This window comes from Crinia signifera, chromosome 4 (genome assembly GCF_055691185.1).
Source record: "Crinia signifera chromosome 4, ASM5569118v1, whole genome shotgun sequence".
In the NCBI taxonomy this organism is placed as follows: domain Eukaryota; kingdom Metazoa; phylum Chordata; class Amphibia; order Anura; family Myobatrachidae; genus Crinia; species Crinia signifera.
In genome coordinates, this window is record NC_139220.1 from 91633563 (window position 1) to 91649904 (window position 16342).

General features: G+C 43.2%; 1 protein-coding gene across 1 annotated transcript in view; it reads left to right on the forward strand.

Moving 5' to 3' along the window:
* The window catches only part of ERGIC1 (endoplasmic reticulum-golgi intermediate compartment 1), a 121979-nt gene that overhangs the window by 76899 nt on the left and 28738 nt on the right, over nucleotides 1-16342 (forward strand). Inside the window, exons 8-9 of the mRNA XM_083181990.1 lie at nucleotides 1925-2025; nucleotides 2453-2575. Coding sequence (XP_083038116.1) covers nucleotides 1925-2025; nucleotides 2453-2575 — 224 coding nt within the window. The remainder of the gene's footprint in view (nucleotides 1-1924; nucleotides 2026-2452; nucleotides 2576-16342) is intronic.

The following is a 16342-nucleotide window of genomic DNA, read 5'->3' on the forward strand; positions in this document are numbered from 1 at the left end:
CATCGCATAGTACAAAACGGAGCCTGCGAAAACGGAGCGTGTATGGGCTCCTTTAGGCTACTCCCCCCAAGGTGAGAGTGGAGATAAATTTGCACTGCGACAGTGTTGAATTTATCATAAACATTCTTTCACGGCCACAATACCACTTGACTGCTCTGATTAATTCAGGGACTTTTTTATCCTTACCCTCTTTCCAGGTAGTTATACAGTGGTTCAACAGTATAGCTCCTTTCATCCACCCTGGTATTAACTCCTCCAGATATTTTCTGGGCATCCTGCCCAACTTGTTCCTGCTTCCAGGACACTGCCCCTTCAGCCACAGAGTCCCAGGCTCTGCTCTCCAGGTCCCGCAAGGGGGCCACTCACAGGGGACACCAGAGCGTTTCTCCAGGACTGTAATCAGTGCCACAACTCAGCCGACTATCCTCTGCAGGGCAGCGGCTATTAAGATTCTGCACACCTCTGCTGTCCGCACAGCACTCTATGGTGTCAGCAGTGTCCCAGCAGCATCTTTGGCTGGGCACCTCGTAGGGCAGTGTGCACCTCTGTGCGCCCAGCTCTCCTCCAGTGAAGCAGCCATCGCTAACAGTCTGGCACCGCTTTACGGCTTCGGCAGCATCTCACTTGGGCTTCCCGGAGCTTCTGCGCGTGGCCACTGGTATATCACAAGATGTCGGCCAGGAAGCTCCGTCACCTGCACCGTACTCACTCCTGCACCGCCAAGGCCACGCCCAATCCTTTCCTGCTGGCGTTGGTATTTTGACTGCCAGCCACATTTTATAGTAACCAGTGCTGGTACATATTAACAAGTGGACATGTCAAGCTTTTTTATTTTTCTTTTTTTTTTCTTTTTGGTCAAAGGCTTAAAAGAGCAGAAAGTTCTGGGATGAACGTGTTTGGATACTAGCTATGGGAAGTTTGTCCAATTTGTCTGCTGGCCACATAACTGTAAAATGCATCAATAGCTCTTTCCCCAAGGGGCTACTACTCACATTTTCAAGGAATTGAAAACTTTTCTATTACAACTTAAAAACGATTACAATATTCCAGTGTTCCATGGATTTCATGTTTCCTATAAAAATATCTTCTTTTGATTTGTGAACATCAGCATAACTCAACTCTGTGATGATCTGATGGTTCAGATCTAATTGTGGATAAGAACAATACTAACCTATCCACAGTTCGCCTGTGTTATTTTTGCGCTGGTCAGCCAATGACTGCAAATGTCTGGTTGCTGTGATTTTAGTTTGTGTTCACTTGAGAGCAATATTCATACACTGGACAACCGCCACTATATGTATGGTTGGTATCCGGACTATGTCTACAACAAGAAGATAGACAGCCATTAGGTCGACAGTCAAAAGGTCTACATGGATTTTTTTTACGTTTTTTTGAGCCAACATGTGCCGACAGGCGGTATTTCATGCCCTACCATCCACTACGGTGTGGAGTTAGATTACAATAGTGTGCCGAGCGCAGCGAGGCACCGTGCCCGAAGCATTGCGAGCGATGCGAGGGGCTGCGGTTCACTTCAAACTGTGTCCATGTCGACTGTGTCGACATTTGGGGCAAAAAACAGTGAAAAAAACAATGTCGACCTTTTGACTCAACCTAGACACTGTCGACCTAATGGACATGTCGACCTATTGAGTTGTCAAACTAATGGTGTTGACCTAATGGCTGTCTATCTTCTTGTTGTAGACAAATGGTCCCGCATCCGTATGGTTTACTGTTTATAATGACAAAGTCCTTGTACGTTCACTGTCTGCATTTGTTTACTTTCAATGACTCTAATTGTTTGTCCCGATGTAGACCATGTTCATTAATGTAAATCATGTGATCATGACTATACTCCTACTTTTAATCACACAGACGAATGTAAAGGCATTTTATTGATTTATACTGGCTTGTATTACTTACACAGCCCTGGCTTCCCATGATTACATCTTAAAGATTGTGCCAACCGTATATGAAGACTCGATTGGCAAACAGAAGTTTTCTTACCAGTACACCGTAGCTAACAAGGTAGGTCTGACTTCAGAATGACGACTGGCAGTATGGTTGGCAAAACTGAGAGTGTGATCAGAATGCATGATGTAAGTTTATTGAGCGGCACAGAAGAATGTTGTTGCCAGCAGGCAAGAGACTGAAAGGCAGACTTCTTGAAGAAATTAAAGAATTCCAAAATAGTTACATAATCCAAGTGAAATGTAATCCGGAGATAACCATAGAAGGTCTCAGTTATTTACATCATCACGTACAGTGGACCCTATACAGTTCTAATGTTCTGATGCTTTCTATATGCAGAATGATTTAGCATTTACCTATATAAGGTCATGGCGCCTGGATAGGTGCTCTGTAAAGGCATCTGTGCTCTGGACCGCTAAACTGTGTATATTTCTGTATAATTGCTTTCAATCCTTATTAAACTGAATTTCTATAAATCATCTAGGAATATGTAGCATACAGCCACACAGGACGAATTATCCCCGCCATCTGGTTTCGGTATGATCTCAGCCCCATCACAGTGAAATACACAGAGAGGCGGCAACCCATGTATCGATTCATAACCACAGTGAGTATTGGTTGCCCACTATGCGTCTAATTTCTGGGAGGAGTATCCATCATTCTAAGATGATTATCCATACACTAAAGGTGCGTACACACGGTAAGATATAGTGCACAATCTAGCGCACTATCTAGCTAGTTTTGAATAATATGCTAGAAAGTGCACTATATCTTACCGTGTGTACGCACTATCTGATGTACGATGCGCGCTCCCGCCGGTCGTCTAGCAGGGAGCTGCTCGGGTGAGCATGCAACTCAATTCTGTCTAGAAAGCATAAGATAGTATAGTGTAGTATAGCTGTGATGTCAGATCGTATATGATATCTTATGCACATTGTACATAATTTTAAGCACAAATCTTATGCTTTTGACCACTGGGACTTTCCTGGGAAATAGTATACAATATCATACGGAACATAAATCGTACCGTGTGTATGCACCTTTGTATAAAATTATGATTTGACTTTTTATTAACCCGACATTGTAACTGGGTTGATTTCTACTTCTGTAAATGCTTAAGATACTGTTTCAAGTCAGGCATTAGAATGTTATGCTCAAAAATATATGTATATTTTTTTGATCTGTATGTACAATCCAAGCCCATAAGATATATACATTTTCTTTCAACTAGTAGGGCAGCACAGGGGATACGGCCACCAAAAACTAGGTCGCCATGGGTCTAGGTCTGGGGTAGCCAACCCTAGTCCTCGAGAGCTACCAACAGTGCATGTTTTCCAGGTCTCCTCACAGAATCACACGTGAGCTAATTAGCTCCATCTGTGTATCTTTTAAAATGTATCAGTGATTAATGAGTGAAGCAAGCAATGCGAGGGGATGCGGTGCACTTCAAACGGTGTCAACATTTGGGTAAAAAAAAACAGTTAAAAACCCCATGTCGACCTTTTGGCTGTCGACCTAATGCTTGTGTCGACCTAGACCCATGTCGACCTAGTGATGTCGACTTAATGCTTGTCGACCCAGTTATTGTTGTGTAGACCAAACGATAGACACCCCAGCACGGATGGTGTAATGGTTAGCGTTCTTGTCTGACAGCACTGAGGTCATTTGCATTTTTATTGACGCACAAATTATCTTTGTATATCTTGAAAAATTCTTTTAAAACTTTATTAGTGAGATTTCGCCTATACTAAATTTAGTTTACAGGCAGTGGTGCGCAGGAAAGCATAATATATATTTGAGAATCTAAAAATACCCCTCTCTTCTTAAAAAAACATTTTCGTGACACAATTAGATTTTGAACCAAAAGCGCCCCCCCCAAAAAAAACAACAACAACTTTTAAATCACTAGTGGCTAGTGGACCCCCCCCCTCCCCCCCCCCCAAAAAAAAAAAACTTTTAAATAAATGGTGGCTAGTGGAGCCCCCTCCCCTCTGGGTGCAGGGTTGATAGATTGTTTGGTGCTTATATGTATGTTGGGCGCCCACTAAGCTATTTGCTTAGTTTTCCGCGTACCCTCGCGGGGCTCGCTGTGCTCGCCACACTATATAATATCAACTCCATGCTGACATGGATAGTGGGGGTATGAATGCACTTACTATAGTGGGCGCCCAACTAACATATACCTACCAATTGTTTAAACAGTAATATTTTCTTTTACAGTAAGACTACAGGTCCCAGCAAGCCTGCCCACATGCTGGTACTTTGGAGCAGCACAGGTACCAGAATGTGCTGCATTAAAGGTCCGCCGGTACCTATAGCCCACCTGTACCTATAGCCCACCTGTAAAGGAAATATTAAAATAAAAACACTAAAACAGGTTTTAAATATTTTATTTAATAAAAACATAAACAGGTTTTTACATATTTTATTAAACTGCAACTTGTTGTCACCAAGGGGGGCTCCTGCGGAGTCTTCACCTGGGCAGCGGCCTTGTAAGCTCTTTTGCATGGCCGCCGCTTCCCAGGGCTTGTTCTTCTGGAGCTCTTCTCTGCTCCTTCTCCGCCGTCGAACTGCCTGCCTCCTGTCTCGAGCTGGCTAATTTAGCCAGCTCTAGGGGGCGGGGCAATGATGTGACGAGCCGTGATTGGCTCGATGCGGCCATTTTGAAATGTGAATTTTTTTAATGTTATTTTTACTTCTCCCGTTGCCGCCGAGGGGTGGGGTGGGGGTGGCGATCGGTGCTCCCGCTGGTGGGGGAGGAGGGTTAGGGGTGCTGGCGGGTTCTGCGGCGCAGTCTGCGACGTCCTCAGTTGCTCGCCCCTACTCATCTGCCCGCAGCCACATATGCGGGAGATGAGCAGGAGCTTTCTGAGCGACTGCTCTCAATTGTCCGGTGGGTCCATTCTGAATCTTGGGCAGATTCAGAACAGCGGCGGCGCGCATGTAAATCGCTGTGTGGGCTATACACACAGCGATTTCACAAGCCTTTTTAGGCATTTTCTGAGTGAAAATGGCTCAGAAAATGCCTGAATATCGTGCTGTATGTGGGGCCCAAAAGGCTCTATACATGTTCATTTGAATAGATGCAGTCACTAGCATGTCTCAGGTGGATGTCGATGCACAGAAGCGGCAGATGTATGACTGAGAACAGGCAGAGTTACCTAAATCCTATTTTGGAATAATGCTGAGCAATTGCACCTTACCATGTCTTAGTGCATCCATTTGCATTCACAAATCGCAAAGTTTTTACAGTGAAGGGTGGATGTTCTATTCTCCTATACAGATTTCTTGGCTGATCCCCCATATATGTATGTAAATATGTATAGATCATGGGGGCTATTCTTTTTGACTCGCTAAGCAGCGATAATTTACTGCTTAGTGAGCCTTTGAACGCTGCCCGCCGGGAGTGCGAATGCCCGTCACACTCCGAACATCCCCGAAGCTTTGCGAATGGATGTTTTGCATAAACATCCATTCCCAGGGTAGCGTATGGGGGCATATCATTCGATGATTTTTCCCTTGCTCGCAAATCTAAGTCAGCCCGGACTTAGGGGGGTATTCAATGTGGGATCACGGCTGTTGATCCCCGCCGACAGCCGTGATCCAGGCCCATTTGCGGTCAGATCGACTGCAGAACGACAGGCGGAATTCAATGTCCCAGCGCAGGCTGAAAAAAGTGGGGAGAACGGTATCCTGTACAATAAATTTTTATTATAATCAATTAATTTAGCTGTAATTATAGAATTCCATTAAAAATTTAATAATGCATATTAAAAGGCATATATAATGCAAGGACATTCAATAGTAAAAACACTACTGCCAGCTACTGAGCATTTTATTTTTATATTTTGAAGAACGGTATCCTAAATGTTTTACACAAGTGTACATCTGTATTCCATTATGTGATTAGAAACGCATTGAGCTATATTTAAATTGGACATTCTATATAACAACATCACGGCATTCCTTGGATTAAGGACACTTGGTATTCATCTGCAACCTATCCCATCCGGAAAATAATCCGAGGCAGCTTCAGGCTAACATCAGCCATCCAGATTTACCACCCCGCCAGAGGAACCTAATTCAACTTTGGACTCTGTACTTGGGACTATTTGGCCACCTGGTGCTCATCTGCTACATATGGGACCCAACAAATGATGTCCTCATGGTAATACGCCCACATAAATGCCCGTTTACATTGTGATGTACAGTGTTTTTACTATTGAATGTCCTTTTAATATGCATTATTAAGTTTTTAATGGAATTCCATAATTACAGCTAAATTTATTGATTATAATAAAAAATTATTGTACAGGATACAGTTCTCACCACTTTTTTCAGCCTGTGCTGGTACACCACTCTGTTTTGCCTACCTATTCGGGACTAGACAACCCCAGTACCAGCCGCACTGATCAAACCCCCTTTTTTCTCCGGAATTCAATGTCCCGTCTGCCGTTTGGCGCAAAGGGGGCATGGCCGTGAAAACGGCCGTGGATTGTCGATCTGCAGCCCAGAAAACGACAATCCACGGCCGGTATCGGCAGAACGGGCCCGACAGCTTCTGAAGTCGGCCCCGTTCTGCCATGATCCCGCATCCACTGCTGTCGTTAATGACAGCATTGAATAGGGAGCTGCCGCTATTTCCCACTTCAGAAATAGCGGCAGCAGATTGAATACCCCCCTTAGGCTTGTGTCGTCCGGGTCCGAGAACTGGGCAGGTCCCCCCCAGTGTGAGCGCCATGGCGATTATGCAAGTAGTCGAAAGCGCCTGCATATGTGAATGACACCGGGGACCGTATTAATTAGAATCAGGCCCAATGTGTATATGTACATCCTGTATTATCACTATTATCAATTACATCAGCTTGTGTAGAAAAACACTTTATTTTGGTATAAGTGGGCACACTGACGTAGCCAATGCGTTCTCAACTTGCCATATATTATTCTAACTGTTTGAACATAGGGTTTGGAATTATAAGAACCCTTTTGGTTGGGACAGGTCCCAGTAATGTTATTTCAGGAAATAAAGATTCCTGTAGTTGCGTCATGGAGCACTGTTCCTGAAATAGGAATCTTATGATTTCAGCTACTACACCATGCCAACTAATGGAAAAAAACAAGACTTCATAAGTAAAACTGAAGCTATAGAAGGTTTGTGCTTACTTCATCCTGTCATTAAAGCAGCACTTACTCCACCCACACAACAGGCTCTATATGAAAGCACTTGTTGTACAAACACAGCAGTTCCCTGTAAGAAAAAGGAGTCTGAGAATAATAAATTATCATTGTTGCTTGAATAATTTGGATAAGATACATTTATATGAACCACCTGCACACTTCACTCCTACGCTATTGACACAGTGCTAGCAGTGGGGAGTTTAGGCTTCGGTGACGGCTAGATGTCGATACGTCTAAGTCAAGCACAGGGGAGCATGTGTGTGAGGCTTAGGGAACTTTGCGATTTTTGTCTTGAAGGTTTAGGCCTAAGAATAAATGTAATGGAAGCAAAAGGGGTTTCTTATTAGGATCGGGTAAAGGAAATTGAAGTAATGAAGTTAAGTAAGTACCGCGCAGTGAGGCAGGTCATTTCCTGTCATGCTCCAGCATAAACCAGAATTTTGAATATATAAAGTATGTGAAAAATGCAAAGAATATATTATAAATATCTTTGTAATCATTTTTGTAGTCCAAACTCTGGAGTAAAAAGTCTGACCAGCAGTATATACAGCTGCTGCTTTGCATAATGACAAAATGATCCCTTAAGCTGGTCATACTTGGTGATGCTACTGGGCCGCTGGTCTCCCAATTCCTACAGGTCTGGCATAGAAATTGGGTGAAAAGTGGCCAAATTGCACGTGTTTAACATTCGATCTGATGCGCAGACCTGCTGCATGAAGGTTCTGCCAGTGCGGACAGCCTCCGGCAGCGGAGAATGGGATCACAAGCGATTATATTACATGTAAAATATTACTGCAAGCTTCTTGTGCGGTTTATGTGAAATCTTACGCAATTTCTTCCTCTTAAAAAAGCCGCCTAAACTCCTATAATATGTGTAAATCTGTCTCTGGTAGTAGCCGTAGTAGCCAGTGTCTCCTCAGCTCTTTACCTCACCGCGTGTCCCTGGTACCTGGCATAGAGGCTGGGTGAGGGGTTGGCTAATGCGCAAGTCTGGATACTAGTGTTGGACTAGAGAAATCTGTAGACTACACCTGGAGAATGAGACCAATTGCCTATTAAAACAAAAATTGCCTGTAATGGCATTATTGTTGATCTGTCATCAGATATGAAATGTAGGTGTGATTCCGCCTATAGGCACATTATTTTGCATCCATAGTCCAGCGTTGCAGACAGCAGCAAGGTTGATGGCAGCCCCAAACCAGCGTTGCAGACAGCAGCAAGGTTGATGGCAGCCCCAAATTGAAAGCCCAGCTCCCGAACCATAGATCTACACCCATGAATGGACAGCTGATGTGGTGGGTAGAGGGGGAAAGCCTGCTCTGACGTTGACAGAAAGCACATGCCTAGTGGGAAATGTGCTGCTTATTGTGCTAGAAATGTAATGTAACATGTTAAAAATAAAATATAAAGTACATAAATCAGCAATGAAATCCTTGTGCCCTGTGATAAGTGAGTTTATTTTTGCTTAATTGTGGTTTTATTAGAGATATGTGGGTTCGAATTTACTCTGTTCTAATATCCGGATCTTATTGGCTATCCAAAACAGGTGACCGCCAATAGCCAATAAGATCTGGGTTGGAGACCCAAGTAAAGAAGTGTAAAATTGAACCCGCACTTCTCTAGTTTTTATATACGATAATAAGAAGGAAACAAGAGATACACACTACCATAAAAGCTTTCATCTATTGCGGAACAGTATGGGAAGGACGCCGGAGAACCATGAATACATGAAGCAGTAAAAATAGAAAACTCTTGACAACAAAGTTCATAAAAATGAACAATAAACACAGACAACGTCTGCACAAAGTGAGAGGCCACTTAGCAGAGTACATGGGTCATTAACCCATTATTCTGCTCTGTATTTTGGCACCTTTAAGTCAGCGATCTTGCACCAGAATTGCAGCCCTGATAAAATGATAAATCTTTATTTTCAGAAAACAATTTCTGTCATTCTGAATCCTTCAGAGAGCAATTGTAATCATCACCGCAACGCAGGCTACTGATATTTAACTGGCTTTGGGGTGTTCTCTTGCTTTAAAATCTGTAGCATTGTAAATGCTGGCAGCGGCAAACAAATTTGGCTTCATTTTACCTATTCAGAATTAGTATTTCAGAAAAGAGAAAATATTACTTCGCAACTCTGTCCAGTTTCTGTTTGCACTAAAGATCTATGGGTAATCTTTTCAAGTATTTTGCTTCCCATGTGCCTGTAGAATGGGATGTGGCCACAATAAGGCTCTAAATAAACAAAGTCACTGTCAGCGTGAAGTTAATAGGCTCCATCACATTCTGCTGTGTCCTCCCCTCTTCTGATAGTCTAAGCTCCATCTGCCAATGATCCACTTTGTCTTTAGTATGTGAACTGTCTGCGAGAGAGCGGACACGGCTCCCTCCACCCAACAGATGGTGTGTGGATTAATAAAGCTGGCCGATCAGGTGGTGGGGGTGGTAGGGGAGCACCTGCTGTTCAGACTGCTGCCTCATTCACAATCTCTTGTTAAGTCCACGAGTCCAGCAGCATATCCGCTATTCACACGTTTCCTAGTCAGTGAGGAGCACTGTGGAGTGAGAGAGAAAAGAGGGGGGGGGTTATAAACTGGCTATCAGGGAACGTCTCTCTGTTTTGTTATATGAGTGGGGGGGGGAGGGAATCTTTTGTAGCTCTGTTTTTAAAAAGAAAGGAGAAACAAAGAGAACCACACACAAAACAGAAGAGATTCTCAGGCTCTGGTAGACATGCTGCTCCCTGACAGGAGAGACATAATTGGCCTTTAGAAATTTAAAAAATGCCATGCACTGAGTGACGTCTCCTCTGCTGCGCTCCCGCCGCTGTGTAGTCATTAATACTGAGATGTGTCTACTTAGGCCGTAGATTTACATCTACTAATGAATAGTAATAAAATTGCCAGAGTTTAGTCTCTTGTATGTGTTTTCTAGCATGCTGTTAACATGTGACGTTTAATTGTAAAGTTAGTGTGGAATGTCATGCCCCCTTATGTGAATGTTTACTTGGACAATTGTAACTGATTTACTTTCTTCAGTAGCACACAAATGTAGTATAGGTAAAAGGACAGTAGGCTTTGCTCTGAGAACGCTGTGCACTAGTTTCTCACATGGAGCAGATGTACTAAGCCTTGGGGAGAGCTAAAGCTCAATGCATACGCACTAGAAAATGGCCCATTTGCGGATCCCTGATCCAACTTGTGTCCAGAAGCCAAGATTTTCCCTCATGGGCACTATGCTAAAGTCCGCATAAGCCGTACACAGGGCGACTTGTGTGATACTAGTAATCCGCCCCTTTATTTCCCTTCAATTTCTTGTGCAACTTGTAATCTGTTTTTGGAGCTCCTGATTGTCCGCTGTGGGATATATGCCAGTTTAAGTCTTATTTGGGGACCTAGAACAGTGACTTGTTTATTTTGAGCTTATGTCTGACAAGATTATTAGCACTAATTTGCCTTCTCCTACCCAAGTCACCTGCAGTTGGGGCATTTTAAGTATATTGGTTGATAAATTAATTATTTAAAAGAAATAATTACCTATTTATGTTTGTGAATACACTCTTACACTTTATACTCAGTATAAATAAAGATCTTTTTCCATAATTGGGATAGAGAAATTTTTTTATTTTTTTAATAAGACCGCTATCACAAAGTAAAAAAACGAATGATGGCTTCATTGAAGTAAAGTATTTTTATTTCCTAATGTTTTTTAATTATCTGAAAAGGAAAGTCAGCCATAGAAATAGATTAAATTATTTTTATTGTAAAAATGCTGCTTGTACAGTAGGAGAGAATTAATTTCACTGCGATGCCGCCAAGTGCCTATGGGATAAATAGGCAAAGGTACTTGGTAGCTTGTGTCTTTGCTAATTTTCACTCACACCCTTTAGCAAAAACATTTCCAGCACACATCGCACAATGTTGGCCTTTGCCGCTGTATGCAGTATGCTTAATTAGAACATGTGGTTCGGGTGGGATATAGTAAAGTCATGATGAAACAGAATCCGCACATTTATCTTCCAAGCCTCATTTCTTCTAGGTCATGTGTGTGTCACCGTTAGTTGCCGCATCATCCTTGCCTCCTGCTGGACACTCTGTGTCTGAGAACAGATGAGATTTCTCATTCTCACACGTCCATTGTGTATCGTGATTTCAAGCCCTCACCCAGGGTGTTTTGAGTCCGTCCTGATAGAAGCATCCACGCTTTTGACCTTATGGACATCCATGTTGCCCATACAGTAGCCTACAAAAATATATTCTAATTGCAACTGTATGATGTGCAGGATAGGGTTGTGGTCCTACAAATTATATAACAAGCACATTTGGTAAAAAGAAAAAAGTTATGAAGATCATTTTCAAAATTATTTTAGGTTGTCTTCAGCTGCTATCGTGCTATATTGTTGGTCTCTATTTTTTTATTCCTCAAGAATTGTACAAGCAGGAATCAAATTTAAGCTGTGTACACACGCTTAGATTTTTCAGTTTTCGATTCGATTTTGCTTATAGAAGCAAAATCGGTACTTATGTATTATCTGGGCTCCCGATTTTTTCATTGCATGCCACTACTTAAGGCATGCAATGCAATGCGATTTTTCATTGTAAAGACCCGATTTTTAAGTGTATAGTCACCCATGGGTGATTTTAATACCCCCACTATCCAACTACGCATGGAGTTGATTTTATATAGTGTGGCGAGCGCACGTGGATAACTTTACATGTATTCTGCGGGGCTCGTTGGCTCGCTGCGCTCGCCACACTATATAAAATCAACTCTATGCGTAGTTGGATAGTGTGGGTATGAAATCACCCATGGGTGACTATACAATTAAAAATTGGGTCTTTACAATAAAAAAATCGTATTGCATTGCATTGTATGCCACTATATTCGATGCGATGCAATGAAAAAATCGGGCGCCCAGATAATACATAAGTACCGCAAAATCGAATCCACATCGAATGGTTTTTAGGACACTTTCAATCTGCATTCAATTCGATGCATGCTCCCGTTTTCTCAAAATTTAAAAGAAAAATCGGTACTCTTTACCTAGCACGGCGCCCATCGCGACCATCGCGACCATCGCATGCACTAAAAAACGGGTGCGATGCGATGGCCGCGATTTCCCATAGGGACCAATGTTAAAAATCAGATTGGTCGCGATTTTAGTGTTAAAAGTCAGATTGGTCGCGATTTTTACATAGGAATCAATGTTAAATGGGCCACAGAGCCCTAATAGTCCCCCTGAAGTGTGAAATGGCCCCCACAATTTTTAACGCCACCCCACGATCAACGTGAACCCGAAGCGTGGCGAGCGCAGCGAGCCCGCGAGGGGCGGCGGTACGCGTCCTCCGACCTTTTCATACCCCCACTATCCACGTCGGCGTGGAGTTGAGAATAGAATAGTGTGGCGAGCGCAGCGAGGGGACGCGGATACCTTCACAGGTAAACGCGTCCCCTCGCGGGCTTCACAGGTGTCCGCGTCGCCACGGACACCTGTGAAGCCCGTGAGGGGACGCGTATAACTGTGAAGGTATCCGCGTCCCCTCGCGGGGCTCGCTGCGCTCGCCACGCTTCGGGCTCGGTGGCTCGCTGCGCTCGCCACACTATTCTATTCTCAACTCCACGCCGACGTGGATAGTGGGGGTATGAAAAGGTCGGAGGACGCGTACCGCCGCCCCTCGCGGGCTCGCTGCGCTCGCCACGCTTCGGGTTCACGTTGATCGTGGGGTGGCGTTAAAAATTGTGGGGGCCATTTCACACTTCAGGGGGACTATTAGGGCTCTGTGGCCCATTTAACATTGTTTCCTATGTAAAAATCGCGGGCATTGAGCCAATTAACGCTAAAATCGCGACCAATCTGACTTTTAACATTGATCCCTATGGGAAAATCGCGGGCATCGCGTCGCACCCGTTTTTGATTTACCCACGATGCCCGCGATTTTTTACCCCCGACGGCTGCGATTGTAATCGCGGGCGCCGTGCTAGGTAAAGAGTACCGAAAAAATCTACTGTGCAGCCAAGGAAATCTCGAATTCGATCCAGTAAATCGAATGAGTACATTGTGCATACACTTCGAAATCGAATCGAATGCAAAACTACAGATCAATTGCTAAATTGAATGGGAAGATCTAAGCCAGATCTAATAGAAAATCGAATCTAACATTGAATCTAAAGCAAAACGAAAGCCCTGTACACACGCTTAGATTTGATTTAGATTTGATGTTAGATTCGATTTTCTATTAGATCTGGCATTAGATCATCCCATTCGATTTGGCATTAGATCTGTACTTTTGCATTCGATTCGATTTCACAATGTAGGCACAATGTACTGAATCGATTTTACTGGATCGAATTCGAGATTTCCTTGGCTGCACAGTATTATTTATTTATTAACAGTTTCTTATATAGCGCACACAAATTACGCAGCGCTGTACAGAGCATAGTTATGAGCAAAAACACATAACTAATTACATTACAAGACCATTTAGGACAAGTACATGGTTACTATGGATAGTTGCATATGGGGAAAGGACACTGAAACAATCATCAGGGTGGCAGTGGTTTATATATTCTAAGAAAGGCACATGAGGAGAGAGGGTAGATTTTTCTATTCGATTTTGAGAAAACGGGATTGCGCATCGAATCGAATGCAGATCGAAAGTGTATTAAAAACCATTCTATGTGGATTCGATTTTGCTTCTATAAGCAAACTCAAATCGAAAACAGGGAAAAATCTAAGCGTGTGTACACAGCTTTTGAATTTAACTTCTTACTTGGCAACAGTAACATTGTTGTACAGTGACACGTTGGTGACCTTGGCAGTGATGGGATCAATTGTGACCTCAAAAACATACTGTAAATAGTTGTCTGCTGACAGATATATTCTTTCACAAAACAAGGGGGGAAGGGAAGGCCCAGGTGCACTGGGCTACTGTGACAGCAGGTAAGAAGGCATACTCCAATCAACACAATCAAATAAATAACGTTGTAAAGTTGTGGAGGTGCTCCCAGGGAGAAGGGTAAGTATCTACAAAAGAGTGAGATATCCAAGAGAGGATATCTAAGGCCCCATACACACCAGAAAGATCAGGATCGTCTAACGATCGGCTAACGATTTTGTGTGCACTTTCCTGCTGCGCTCTCCCGTGGCCTTTTAACGATGTGCTAACGATCGTGTTCTATGTTCCATGCGATTTACTAACGATGTACTCACGATACGACATCGCACATGATGGTCGTACGACAGTCGGATGTGCGGATCGTGAGTGCATCGTGAGTGCACTGGTCACGGTCGTTTTTGGAATGTAAATAAAGGGCCGGGCTACCAGAGGGGAGACAGTAGAAGTGTGCTCCCTCGCTGCTGCATCCACGGGGCAATATGGCTGCGGTAGGAGTGTCCAGGAACTCGCGCGAAAACACGGATCGGATGGATGGTCGCGACGACGGAAGCACACTCAATGTGCTAACGATGTGCATATGATCAACACACAATCTGCGGGCGGATCGGCTGATTCTGCTGCAGGAGGCAAAACCGCCAATGCGACATACGAGCTGACGGGAGCGCGCATCCAATCGTTAACGACCACAATCGTGAGTAAAAAACAAACGATAGTGATAAGATTCATGCACAACCGTCGTTACGAACGACGAATTGTACCCTAATCTTGCATTAATCTTTCTGGTGTGTATGGGGCCTAAGAAGTCTCCCGGGTGGGGCACAGCCTGCTAAGAAATGGTAACTGTTAAGACTAAATTTTATTAGTTAAAACATGACCCTATAATTGGGTCAGACAGGGACAAAAAGACTAAGACAAACAGATAACACTTATAACAATATGTAAATAAGAGAAAGTAGTGAAATATAATAGATTTTTATATTTTCTCTATGTCTGTGGATTGAGAGAGGAAAGTGCCTCTAAATACAAGTAACGGTATATAATATATATATTCGCTATTTAATTTGTCACAGTGTTGCATATATTTATGTTCAGTTCTATAAGTGTATCAGCTTACAGCAGCATCTTTGTCTTGGTATAGCGTTGCATGAGGAACCAAACTGCTGCTTATATCTAAAAGTATATTATCAAAAGTACCTGCTATTTAAACAGACATAGTATTGTATACACTGAATGCTTAGTTCTGTGAGTGCATCAGTCCACAACAGCAGTTCTTGTATTCAAATCGTTACAGTGCTGTATGCACTTAATAAGGAACCACACTGATATCATTATTAATACCTAAAAGTGGATTTACACAGTCACATGGCTATACTGTAATATACTTGCCTAAACTGCTTACCCATTTCTTTCCCATTGGATCTGCCGTACTGATCGCTTACCATCCACTAAACGGCCCACTTGGGGTCCAGTGTCGTGAGTGTATTAGCCCACAGTGGCATTATTTGAAATACCTGCTATTTAAACTGCCATAGTTTTGTATACATTTAACACCTAGCTCCGTTAATGTATTAGCTCACAGCAGCATTAAGTCGGTGCTTGTCATTCAAACCGTCACAGTGTTGCAGATCAATGATTATGCTAAAGATCTGAACTCAAAAATTGTTAAATATTATGTAAAATCAGTGTCTTTCACCACCCTTCTACTGCTCCTTGCACGATACCACCAGCAGCGTACAGTGGGATCCCTAGTGTCTATTGCTTCTGCAATGTCATTTATTTGACAACAGGAGAAGATCTAGGTAATCCTGTCATTTCCAACCAGTGTGCAGACTATACTTTTTTCCTACACCTCCCCACCCGGGTAGTATCGCTCAACCTCTGTTCACTACAGTTATCTCTGTACACAGAGGACAGCAGCATACACCAGGGATAGAGTGAGGGGGTACCCTTTACTTACTGCCTTTATCTACTCAGGGTTCTCTCATTTCCAGGGGACCCGAGACCCGACTCTGCACTGTCTATTAGATAACAGAGCCGGGCAGGTTACCCCTGGAAACAGCAGAAACCGTCTCACCTATACTCTGATACCTGTGACGCTCTCGGGGTCCGCTCAACTGTGCATTCACTGACACTTGTCACATGCACAGGCAGCAGCCACTCCCTTAGCAACCAAAAAACTCGGGTTTTTTTTACAATCTTTTCTATTCTACTACCTACTGATACTTTGGTGAAATTCATTAGCCAATTACCGTTCTTTACAGGGAGCATCATTGTATAACATTATTTAATATTTACTC